This window comes from Parasteatoda tepidariorum, chromosome 11 (assembly GCF_982258835.1).
Source record: "Parasteatoda tepidariorum strain Cologne lab strain chromosome 11, Ptep-v5.0, whole genome shotgun sequence".
In the NCBI taxonomy this organism is placed as follows: Eukaryota; Metazoa; Arthropoda; class Arachnida; order Araneae; family Theridiidae; genus Parasteatoda; species Parasteatoda tepidariorum.
This window is the reverse complement of record NC_141765.1, coordinates 87,240,559-87,254,215: the sequence shown is the minus strand read 5'-3', so window position 1 is coordinate 87,254,215 and position 13,657 is coordinate 87,240,559. Positions and strand designations below refer to the sequence as shown.

At 29.9% G+C, this 13,657-nt stretch overlaps 1 protein-coding gene across 1 annotated transcript in view; it reads left to right on the top strand.

The window, feature by feature from the left end:
- LOC107438531 (uncharacterized) overlaps window positions 1-10,150 on the top strand; it is a 34,665-nt gene extending 24,515 nt beyond the window's left edge. The window contains exons 6-9 of the mRNA XM_016050840.4: window positions 134-240; window positions 2,097-2,362; window positions 5,307-5,461; window positions 8,876-10,150. Of these exons, the coding sequence (XP_015906326.3) occupies window positions 134-240; window positions 2,097-2,362; window positions 5,307-5,461; window positions 8,876-9,037 (690 nt within the window). The 3' untranslated portion in view covers window positions 9,038-10,150. The remainder of the gene's footprint in view (window positions 1-133; window positions 241-2,096; window positions 2,363-5,306; window positions 5,462-8,875) is intronic.
- Window positions 10,151-13,657: the final 3,507 nt, after the last annotated feature.

Here is a 13,657-nt window from a genome sequence, read left to right as displayed (position 1 = left end):
ATGAACTGAATTCTTTCCGAGTATGCAATTTTCAATTTTTTAATATATAGATTACCCATTTTAATGTTTCTTTGTATCAACTATAAATTTCAGATGAAAGTAGATTTGTAACTTAATGCTATTTCATTTGTAGGCCTTAGTAAAGGAAGCAACTTGGCTTGGTCTTTTTATAAAGAATAAATGTGGAGGAGTCCTTATTACAGCAAAATACGTTCTAACGGCTGCACATTGTCAACCTGGGTAATTTCTCTCATTAGTTTTCTTAGCTAGTGTATAACTGAAATAAATATTAGCAATGACTTAATTAAATGTCTGAAAAATAATTTATTCACATATTACAAGTACTTAAACTCGTATCATGTTTGTTAAGTAAAAATATTTACTTAATAAATAAAATATTCTACACGCAAGTACTCTTTAAGTAGCTCTAAACATGTTGATAAATTTCTTATTCAAGAATGTTGTTACATTGCTAAATTTAGCAGTTCAGGCCAGGGTTGACACAAAATTTTATCCCTTTACGTTTCTTTTAAATTCTATTCCATTGTTTTCTTTGATACCATAATAAATAATTAATAATTTAGGAAATTATGCCTGGAAAATAATTTATTAGCATATTATAAGTGCTTTAACTCGTATCATGTTTGTTTAAAATCAATATTTATTTAATAAATAAAATATTCTACTAGCAGGTATACTTTAAGTAGCTATAAGTATGTTGCCAATTCTCTAATCTAAGAATGTTGTTATATTGCTAAATTTAGCAGCTCAGGACAGGGTTGGCACTAAATTTTATCTTTTTGCGTTTCTTTTAAACTCTATTTTATTGTTTTCCTTGATATCAAAATAAAGGGAAAACAACAGTGGAATGCCATATGTCTAAAACGACAACATGGAACAAAATCTATAGAAATTATAATGTAATAAATTAATAAATACTCTTTTCATTGATTACATCTATAGCATAATTATCATTAAACTTGTTGTAAGTTCATACCAGTAGGGCATTAAAATATAACAATTTAAATAGGTAAGAGATATAAAAAAGTAAATAAATTAATAATTAGAGTTAAAATAGCGAAATACTTCCTTAACTCTTTGATGCAGAATTTTTATTAAACATATTTTTCATATTTTTTTAAACTTTTTTACATTAATTTAGGTTAAAATAAGTATAAAATATTATATTTAGCATTTTAATAGTATATGGTTATCAAACACAACATGAAACACCAGTGTCTTTTTCTGCATTAAAGGTAAAATCTTTCAATCATGGCTCACTTCTAAACAATAATATCTCAAATTTGTACTTATTTGTAGTTAATTAAATCTAAGAGAATCAGTTACTCACCATTAAAATTTCTTTAATTTATAATATTGATAAATTTTTGAATATGAAAGAAGAAAAGCAAACTACTTTTTTTTTGGATTTTATGTTTTAGTAAAAATATAATTTCGATAATTAAATATAATTTCGAAAACAGATTTCTCTTAGTAATTATTAAATTGTTGTTAATAGTTAAAAAATACCATAATATTTTTTGCTTGTAGTTAGAGCGTCAGAATAAAATTTATAAAAGGGACACCGGTGTCCTATCTGCGTCAAAAAGTTAAGTATTAAAGTAATATAAACTTTTTGAAAGTTTAAATGCGATATTTTTTATTGTCTTACTTACAAAAATGAGAACACGATACAGCTTTTTTCAACTCGCATCATGTATTGCTCATTAAAGATGAAATATGTTTTTTAAACAATTTGTAACCAGTGAATGTGCTTAGTTTCTTATTTAATATATTGTGCATGTCTGCAGTTTAATTATATGAAATTGTTATCTATTTCAAATATTCCCACATTATTTGTGCTATAGTGATCGCGCACTACAATATAAACCAAACCAAAAGCGCATAAAGATAATGAAATATAAAATAATTAAGAGTTAGATTTGCTTGTACTGTATTGAATAAAACAATAATTGATTTAAAAGAAAATTATGATTGTTTTATCTAACATTTACTTGATTTACACAGTTAATTTAAAATTATCAGCTTTATGATCCTTTAAGGTAGTTCCTAAATAATTTTGACTATTTTTATAGATTTCTTGCTTCACTGATTGTGGTGTTAGGCATTCATGATCTTGGTGGAACATTAGACAACAAAGCCTCAATCATAAGAAATGTAAGAAGAATGGTCATACATCGACACTACAATGCCCAGACTTTTGAGAATGATTTGGCACTTTTAGAAATGGAATCTGAAATAGAATTTCTACCTTATGTTGTACCTATATGTTTTCCTCATCAAAATGAAGATTTTACAGGGAAAATGGCTTTTGTTACTGGATGGGGTAAACTCACTCATGGTAATTTTGATTTTTCATTTTTAACTTATTTATATTTGGTGAAAGTATTAAGAGCAATTGATCTTTTAAAACGCTTGTAGAATACAAAAGTAGAAAAAAGGTTTTCTATTTTTAAAGCGCTTGTCTGGCTCTCGATAGGGGTACAATAGAAGAACCCTAAGCGAAACTTGCAAAATATTCATACAACCAGTTATTAGTTACTGTATTGAAACTACCGCCTCCAAAACCACTGTCCAACACCTTGACGTATTACAGAACCAAGCTCCTCGGATCATCAGGGGAGCAGTAAAGACTACCTTCATACTGGTAATGTAGGTTTTGATCAAAACTGAATTTTGAACATTTTATCAAAAGAAGAGCAGTAATCCTGTATTAAAGACTCATAAGCTTTCCTGAAGATTCTTTCTTGAAAAGTTATGACATAAATGGAATTAGAAATCTGATAACTCAAAACAGCTTCCTCCAGGCAGTATCGAGGGTTGCTGTCTTACCTCTTGAACTTCATCAAGCCTCTTGATGAACCTCTTCATCAAGAACCACTTCATTAAGTAGCCTCTTGATGAATCTTTTCATCAAGAAGCCTCTTAAACTTCATCAAGATGCTTCTATACAACTCTGTCAAAGTTCCTGCTGGAATATGCTCCCCTTAATTTTAATCTCGATCTAATTATAAAAACGGTGAAAAAGGACATGAATCCTGAACAAATGATAGCCGTTGCTATGGAATTATGCACGATCGATTTCCAAGAAGCGATTGCTTACATGTGTTTTCAGATGGCTTCATGCTTAATAGGCAAGATGGCGCTGAATCTGATATATCCTGCGTGCTTTTTAACTTCAATTTACCTACGAGACTATTTTCTACTGCCTTTGATTGAGAAGTAGAGGCTATTACTGTAGCAGCTCATCAGTTACCGCTAAAGAGATCTAGCTTTGACAGTGTGTCACAGCGAATTTCGGAATGCAGGTTGTTTTTAAAAGAAATTATTCGTAAAATATCTTTGCAATGGGTACCTGCGCACTGTAGAATCATAGGTAATGAGCAAGCTGAAATATTTGCAAAAAAAGGAGCCTTGGTTGTCAGAAAACCTAAAGGAATGCCGACCTTTCACGCATTGATAATTTTAACCAAGTTAACATTTAAGCAGACCTTAAGGTTAAGAAAAGCAAAAGAATCTATAGATAAGAGCTAAACAATCCTTAATGAAGACCCCAACTATGTTCCTAATGCCCCTAGAAAAGCAGCTGCGATTGGTTTTAGACTTTTAGCAGGACATAACTGTCTGAGGGTTTAAATCTTTAGTATCGATGTAGCCGATTCACCTGACTGATATCTTTGTGACTCCATTTTTCTTATGACTGCTGAACATTCAGACGTACGCCCAGCACTGCTGAATGTTAACTGTGCTATTGAAAAATACTAGATAGCACACGTACTGATGGCATAGGTGTTATTGTTTGTAATAGTGTGTGGCACTTGCAAAATATATAAATGTAGTAGGACCATTGGTTTTAAGAGTTATGTGTGGCAGAAATAATCTACTTATAAGTGCATGATTTTGCAATCAAAAGTTATAAAGTCAGCTTTTACGGTTTAATATTTATTTAACTTTTTTAAATAAAAATAACTTCTTTTGAAATCAAGAGATTTTTCGAAAATGTCAAGGATAAAATATGAGATGAAACTTAACTTAAGAAATACAAAGTAGTGTTTTTTTTTTTGTTTCAAGTAATAAAGCCTCTTCTCAGAATTCGTAATAGAAGTGCAAGAAACTATACTAAATTTTAAAAATACCGAAGTTCAAATAGAGATACAGATCCATCAAATCACACGTGTTCCTGCATATAATAAGCTAAAATGAAAATGCAAAGTTTTTTCTAATGTAAATATTTAATAAAATCTTTTACAAACATTGTTACTTATAAAACATGTACTTTATATTACATGATTACCATATTTAGGTTTTAAAATCTCTTCGTAAATGGAAGATTATAATCATCTTGTGAAGGATAGAAATTAAACGAAGCTTTGAGAATCATAGGATAAAAATTAAAAGGAAGGATAAAAATTAGAAACATTAAGCAAAACTTTGAGAATCATCTTGTCAGTATTCATTGTTAGACAAAAACGATTAACATCTTTTTCAGGAGATAACAATCTTATAAATATTATAAAAATACGAAGGTTAAGCTAAAAAAAAGTTTCTACGGCCCATAAAAAAGGAAATGGAATCTATTTACTTGGAAAAGTTTATTGCAAACGAAAACCATAATATTTCAACTACACTTTTTAAAGAACCTCCAGAATTGTAACATTTGTGATACCACGCGATAAGTTTATTTTTGTTGTCCAATATCATACAAGTCTGCAGCATGAGAATTGAGACAGTGTGTCACGCCTTTATTCTTGTCTTCTTCTGCAAGAAATTGATGTCCAGATGGGAATTTCCTTAAGCGCAGGAACTGGTGGAAAAGGTGAAATATCATACGATGAAGAACACGTATATTGCTCCACGATAATACTCACGCACATACGGGGTATTTAGCAAAAAATATCGGCTTTAGAATTTTTGCTGGCAGGGGTTTGGCTATTCACCCCTACAATCCAGATCTTTCAAAATTTTTTGGCACCGGAAGAAATTCTTGCATGGACATCCCTTTCCTTCAGACGAAGGTCGGCAGATCGCTACGACACGCTTGCTCAATTTCCAGGTGAGAGACTTCTATGATAGTAGACTTCAAGTACTATACTTGACTGTACTACAAATACTGTACATTTTCGATGGTATTTATGTAATGAAGTGGCTAAAAGATTGATATATCTTTTGCAATAAAACTTTTCGCACAATTATGTTTTGTATGGAATGTGGGAAACTTCCGGGTGAACCTCGCATGACAAGTGTACTTCTTGTTTTATCAGAATACATATAAATTTTAATTTTAGGTGGAGATGTACCTAATATACTTCAAGAAGTTCAAGTTCCAATAGTTGGAAATGGTGATTGTCAGAGAATGTTTTTTCATGCTGGACATAAAAAAGCTATACGGAGTAACTTTGTTTGTGCTGGTTACACAAACGGAGGACAAGATTCATGCGAGGTAATAGACAATCAAACTTTTTAAAAAAATTAATTGCCAAACAAATCTTACCATGTGGGGGTATGAAATGAATAATTCCAAAAAAATGAATCCGAAAGAAATATATTTGTCAATAAAACTTCATTTGCTTCATATTTAAATTGGAAATTTGGTTACTTTAAGCATAAAAGGAGCACTGTGAACTTTAGAATAAAGGACCGTAACAACTGTGTTCTTCATCAGATGTTCAAAAATAACTTACTGTTGCACAGTATTGGGACTCTTGGTATAAAAATAAATTCGAAAATGCCAAATTTCATTCAAATTACTGATATTTCAGCTCATCTACAAGCTTTTTACTCTTGTTTTATTCATACGAAAAATGACTTCCAAGCGATTGAAACTAGTTCCGCTCGCAAGTAAGCGAATTTTCACTGATTCACAGCCTTCGCCCAACGTATTTTTTTCTTATTATTTTCCATTTTCTTTTTCATTGGCAACAGATTTTCTTCTTATTATTGATATCTTCTTCGCACTTGTCTATCAGGCTTAAATATCCTACCTCAGTAACTCCCATGTGAATTTCAGTTAGATTAGGGTATATAACATAAGTTAAGCCAGTCAGCTAGTTTAAGCCAGGGCTAAAGAGAATAGAAGGGCTGGTTCACTCCTTTGAAGTATCTCTCGCCGCGCCGATCCTCCGACGTCACTCTAGTGACGTTACTTTGGCGCAAAGCTCGCACTTTTACTTCAAGAACGGAGCGTTTGGCCTTACTAGCTCTAACTAATATTGGATAATTTAGTTTTGCGAGATATTCTAAGACATTTGTTATTTTCTATAATGACTTTCCTCAGTTTTTGCAGTGAATTTAGAAGAATTTAAAACTATTATCGAAATGCCAGTTTGCGCGATTGCAACTTGCAAAAATTCTGATACAAAAACAAAAGGAAAAAGTATAATTTTTCGCGTGTTCCCTAAAGTAAATGAACAACTATGTAAAGAATGGATTCCGAAATGACACAGTTAATATAAAACAGCAATACGCTTATTCCGTCGTAAAGAACTTTTATAAAAATTCATTATATAAATAGAAACCGCCTCGTTACTTCATAAAGAAAGGCAGGTGAAAAGAATTAAAAAATGGATAAAGTCAAAGAAAATTAAAATGTAAGTAAAAAGTATAAATAAAATATATAGTATATAGTTGAAATTCTCCTAATTTCATAACATATTTTTTAATGTAGTTATTCTAAATATTTATGATTTTTTTTGAAAATTATATTCTCTTCAATTTGAATATCTATAAATTATATCATCGTAAATTTAAATGTCTATAAACAATTGTAAAATTTCTAATGTCATTATAAACCTAAATTATTATTTTGTTTCAGTAATTAGCGTTTGAGGTTGATGTTTCCTAATGATTAAGTATGAACAAATTGCTATTAACGACATATTTTAAAATCAGGGATTCTAAATTTAACTTAACTTATCGTTATAAAAGATATGTAGATAAAAAAAGTGTCGATATATGCCTTCATTTTTCTTAATAGTTAAAGTTAAAACTGAACTTTTTAAAATAAAGTATTTATCGTGTCATTTTCACCAACTAGCAAAACATTTTTATAAGTTTAAAATGGTATTTTTTTAATATAATAACCAAGAAAGTTTTTTTTTAACTATGTTTATGACCGGAAATAATGTGTTAATTACGTAAAGTTTGAAGCCTAATAACCAGACAAAGTCTAACTTATTTTTACAAAGAGAAAGATGCAAAGTTATCATATCTCTGCTTGCGATCTCCGAGATCTGTGGACACAGTGACGTCATGAGGAGGGAAATCGTAGCTTCAGCTCTAAGAGCGGAGTGAACTAGCCCTTCTATTCTCTTTAGCCCTGAGTTTAAGCGAGGTATATTCAATTTTGTTTTCCTCATACAAGCGTCACGTTTTAATCGAGCTCTCAAAATATGTCGACATTTTGCATTTTAATTATAAAGAACATTAACTTTTAATGGTACGTTTAAACATCTGACATTTAAATACTTCATGTGCGAAAACTAATGTCTAGCGAGTAGCTACCAAATTTTAGACACATTTACACTGAATAGGCGATTTCTCTATCTGAAAATTGTCTCATATTAGGTAAAAAAAAACGCTGTGTGGTTAGTAGTTTGATTAAGTAAACGATTTGATTTTATTTAATTAGAACAACTAGTTCATGAAGTAGCTTTTTTCTCATTTCATCATTCAATCGACACTCAGAACTCCATTTATCAGACCTTGTGTTGTTTACATGAAGAAATTAAAAAGTTTAAGAAATAAAATCAGAATCACCAGAAATTAAATTTACAAATAAAGTAAAGAATTCTAAATCTTACTAGCAAATAAATTTAACATCAAAATTTAGTTTGTTTTTATCTCCAATATCTGGTTTTTTCTACAACTCAGAGGAATAAAAAGAATAAAATGACAGAAGAGAGAAAATTGTAATTTCATTATTGCGATCATAGGTTCCTCATTGGCCTCGTGTTTTTTCTGGATAAACGTCACATAAACGCCACAACATTTTAAATCATCGGTTGCAGAAACTGAATCGATTGACGTTTGTTCTCTCGTCGTTCAATGGACAGAATTGGTTTTCAATTCCAGTCTATATACGTTTCTTAAGATGTCAAAAATTATTTTCTTTCTTCAGTAATTATAAGACCAGATGAGCCTTATAGGATTAATGAGTCATTGATAGCAAATTTAAAACTCCCCTAATTGATTCACTCATTAATTAAGATAGTTCATACTTTATTTTCAAAAGTCGTATATGCAGCCTTATCTCTCTATTTCTAAGCAATAAATGTGTGTTTTTGGCATGTAATTCTCCAAACAACTTTAACTCTGGGAGGTAGCTGAAATATATCCTAATGCGTGATTCAATTATTTCGATTGCGTGATTCAACCATTTTATTGAACCGAAAATATAATTTTATACTTTTTATACACGATTCAGAATTTATTTATAGAAACAAAAACTCATATTTTAATACCTTTATCAGCCTAAACAATCCATACGTAATAATAAATTACTTAGTTTAATATTTAAATTTCGAAAAGCAATGTTCACAAAGATGAGTTTTTAATTGTAAGCAAAGAAAGACAGGTTTTCAGATGTTTTAAATGTATATCATTTCAAAAATTATTTGAAGCACCAATTAAGAATTCAAGTTCAAACTTTAAATTTTAATTCAAATTTCAGTAACAATTTTGCACATTTGCAGAAAATATTATAACTCATAAGCCTTCGACATAGAAACCTCAAAACATCTAATACATATTTGCTTCACACCATTTAATATTTTTGGATCATTTTGAAATTTATTATATATCTATAATTTTAATGCTTGCTTTTTTACCATTGCTTGTATTTATTTCTTTGTTTCAGGGAGATTCGGGTGGACCTTTGATGGTGCAAAGAGAAGATAGACGCTGGGTTTTGGTTGGAACTGTGTCCCATGGTATAGGTTGTGCTGATCCAAACCTTCCAGGAGTTTATATGCGAATGTCTTCCTATAGACCATGGATTGATTCAATTATTCATAAATAATCTTTACTTTTCTCTGAGAAAATCACTTCAACAAATATCATATTCCAATTATTCTTGCTGAGTTCTATGAGTTTCTTTTAATTTAGATAATGTATAAATAAAATTCTAAATTCTTATATGATAAACATTTTAAATATCAATCTAAGATATTTTATGAGTTATTTTAGAATATGGGGAGCATACGTAAGAATGTTACAAGTAATCTAAACACCACACAGGTGAGCCACTTATAAAGTTTCATCTCAAAAGACTCATAAAGTTAAGGCGTGACAAGTTTCAGTGTTTATGGTGAATTTATTTCTAAGTTTACTTCATTTTTTTATCTTGATGTCACTAAATGTCTAAACAAAATATAATTTGCTTCATTTAGACATTTTATAATTTTTAATGGAAAAGAGCAGGATGGAGCTATGTAGAGTAAAATGTACCAGTTTGAAGAAGAACTGTAGTTTTGAAATAAGCATACGTAGTTTTGCGTATTATAACTTAATGTATTAATATTTTAAACTCATGCTTGTTCATAGTATGTATACTACCTATCAGTACTAAATTTGTACTGTAATTATGTGAACTTTTATGTTTATAATTTGCCTAACATTTTGAATGCATTCGCATTTAACTCTCGTGTGCTTTATTCAACTACATTTCTTCTGATAGAAATTTAATTATTATTGTCATAACAAACATTTGCTTTATAAAGAACATTTGACATTGAACATTGAATTAACAGATTTGAATTTACAACTTTGATTAAAGAATATTGAACAGCTTTGATTTGATACAGAACACTGACGTATTTACGCTACAAAAATGTTTTTGAAAAAACTACAAATTTTTTTTTGTTTTTGCTAGAAAATCCAGTTTATATTTGTTTAAAATTGTTTGTTATTGTTAATTTAAATTAGTGTATTTGTTTTAATTGAAAGCCTTGCTCTCTTTGAAGAATTCTTAATTATTTTTATATTCTTCTATATGCATCATAAGAATGCATTTTAAATTATCCCATTTATTTTTATTTAACTTTGTATATGTATTTCATTATGTTCATCTTTTATCTGAGTGTTTATTTATTCTGTTTCTCAATTTTGTGAGAAAATAAATATTATTTCCCAATAACTGTGTATGATTTTATTTAAAAAGGAACGGGAGAAAAAAAATATGGCAAAATTACCGTATAGTGAGGTAAGGGCACTTCCGGAAAAACAAAGCATAGTTCTGGTTAATAAAACTAAAATATATGGTATTTAAACCCTTCATTTGGTAAATTTTCCGCTCATATGGTAAAGTTTATAGGATATTCTGGTTTTCAAAACTGTATATCTTATTATCATAGATTTAGTAAAAATAGCAAAACTGAAAAGTAACTTAAATCGAATAAATGGCTTTTATGCCATACTTTAAGGTATTATGATAAAATTGCCAATTTTTATCACATTTATAAAATATTATATAACCATATTTTAATGGTAATTCTCTCAAAATCCTTCCAAAGCTTTTTAATTGCCGTATTTTTTGGTGTTCCCATGGAGCCTGAAACCCGGTAAATTTTACCATGCTCTGGTAGCTATTTCTTATACTTTTCTATCTTTAAGTGAAGTACTTTTTTTTATAATTTTCGATCTTTAAGCTGTTTGAGTTAACGATGCATTTTATTTTAAAAACATAAAAATCAACAATGAAGGCAGAATTTACACCAGATGAAATAAGTGTTTTTTTTTTATTTACCTTTTCTTTGTTTTTTTCGTCGTTCAAATGAAAAAATTCCTATTCCTCCTTTTACAATTATAAATATTAAATTTGTTCAATAGATTTATTTAACAATACTCATTTTTAGGAAGCGAATTGTATAGTTATTTATAAATATAACATGATTGCATCAATTTAGGCTTAAACACAAATTTGATTTTTAAAAACTTTGATCTATTTTTTGGTTAATATTTAAAATCTTTGAAACGTTCTGAACAAAAATTTGGAACTCTCATTTTCATGATGTTATTAATTTCTTTATGCTTATCAAATCTTTAAATAAATTTTCGTAGAAAAATGCGCTTCGCTTTCATTCAGAAAAAAAAAATGGACCACCCTGAATAACTTTTGTTTTAAAGATCGGACCTTCACGTTTTAGGACTCAATCTTATTGGTTTGTAGGATTGATGCATAAATATGCTAACCACAAAACCGCAAACATGCTAATTAAAAAATGCAAACAATATTTTAAGTTACAAAAAACGCACTTTTTCTGAAGGAACATACCTTTTTATTGTCCTATTATGATTACTAAGTACCAAAATATAGAGGATACCCTTAGATGGGGTGACTTTGTGCAAACTGCTAATAATTATATAACTAACATTATAATAACTAAAAACAAAAAATTATGCATGATTTGTTATCTCAATTGATAAGACTTTTAAAGTATAACCTACCTTCCTGGCCATCAGGATAACTAGAACTTCTTCAACCGAGCAGACTTTCCAGCCTCCGATTTTGCGACGTTAAAAAATTTGAAACTGCTTGTAACTTGAGCTCACAATTTTTCAAGAACAATGATGTTTACATTGACATTTCTTGGTAAACCATTAGTTCGTTATGTTGACAACTCAAATTAGTTGATACTTAACTAAACTCAGCGGCGCAATAGCCCATGCAGGGCCAAGGTCTACTGTGCCCATCTCAGTTTTCTTGACCTTGGGCTCTGGGGTGCAGGAGCAGATGTTCCGGTTATGTGGTCAGCCGAACGCGAAACCCCCAGTCTTTAGTTCCCAAGCATGCTTGCTACTCATTTATCGATCCACTGAAGAGATGAAAGACCTTGCCCGTCTCGAGGACCGAATCCAGGACCTGTGGCACGGGAGCGCGAAGCGCTACCACTCAGCCACCGGACGTCGGTTGATAGCGAGCTAATTATAAAATTAGTTGATACCGAGCTTAAAAAAATAGCCCTAGATGGCACGACGTAAAAATTGAATCTGACGGTATCCGAAATATAGGAGGAATACGAAAAAAGTAAAATTAACATTATGGGTTCATAACTTTGGACTGCTCACATTATCAAACTTTTGAGACCATATTTCTCGTATTGCCACCACCTCCGTTATTTCGGTGGTCAGAAATTCGCCGTAAAAAAGTATGTTTATTCAGATAAAGTAAGTTTTGCTTATGATTTCGTAACTTAAATTATTGCCAGCACTAGCCAGAACCAATTAATTAGCATACTTGAGGTTACTCCCTTAAACTATTAAGATTGAATCCTAGAATGAGAAGATCCGATCATTAGATTTAAAAATATTCAGAGTGGTCCGCTTTTCCTTTTATTTATTTATTATTATTATTTTTCGCACTGTACATTGTCTTCCTGTGTTAACCAAAATCTTTACATTTACGTATAAAGATTTAGGTTTAATTTTTGAACACAGAAATTTAGCGAAGTTATGTGCATTCTTTGAAAAGATTAGAAATACGCAAAATTATTATTAGAACACTTATGAAGATTGTGTGTTTCGTAAAAATTAATTATTATGAATTTTTACGAGCAATAATAGCCATGACTAAAGCATTAATTAAAACCTGAAAACACATTTAATGAGATGACTCAGCAAATTTTATTTTAAGCAGAGTGTTTTAGCAATAAATATAATATGGTTTGAGATAACCTTCAAATTAATTTTTTAAACCTTGATATTTTCTTGAAGAAAATTTAATACTACTTTTTCTTAAAATTTCCTTAAATCCATTTCAAGAACAACAATTTTTATTAAAGATTTTTGAAGATTTATTTAATTAGAATCAAACAGCTAATGTTGAGCCCTATTGAGACAACCTGTATTGTATAATATGAAGTAGAGTATTGTACGGTGCGCAAAGAAAAAAATGGTCCACCCTCAATAACTTTTGATCTAATGATCGGATCTTCGCGTTCTAGAACTCAATCTTAGCAGTTCGAGGGGTAGACTCCAAATATGCTGATTAATTAGTGCAGACGATATTTTAAGTTACGAAATCAGACACGAAACGTATTTTCTCTGAATAAACGTACTTTTTTTAAGACGGATCCTGATTTCTGACCCCCAAAATATAGGGGGTAGCCTGAATTTGTGAAACATGGTTCCCGGAGTATGATCAGGAGGGCGGACCGAAATCTGGATCCCTTAAAGTTGATTTAACTTTTTGCTTATTTTTCTCAAGCGAATTGAAAACACTTTGCAAATAATTATAAAATTTGTTTATCCGTAGATAGTTCCATGCAATAAAATAAACTTTAGTGAGTATTTATTATTTTTTTATTATTTTATTTTATACTAGTCGAAAATTTTTTGAATTGTAAGGTATGCAGTTTTTATATCATTTTAAATAATGTAATTTTAAATGTACAAAATTTAAAGCGAAATAGCTTCTAAGAAATCATATTTTGCAAAAGTTATATTTTTAAAATACTATTTCTCAGGAACTATTTGACCGATTTTGCTCAAATTTTGTATATTGCCATGTATAAATACATTCTTTAATATGATGTAAAAAATTGTATATCTTACATCAAAACATTTTTCCGACCAGCGTAAAATAAAATAATAAAAATAATAAATACTCACTGAAATTTGTTTTTTGCATGGAATTATCTGT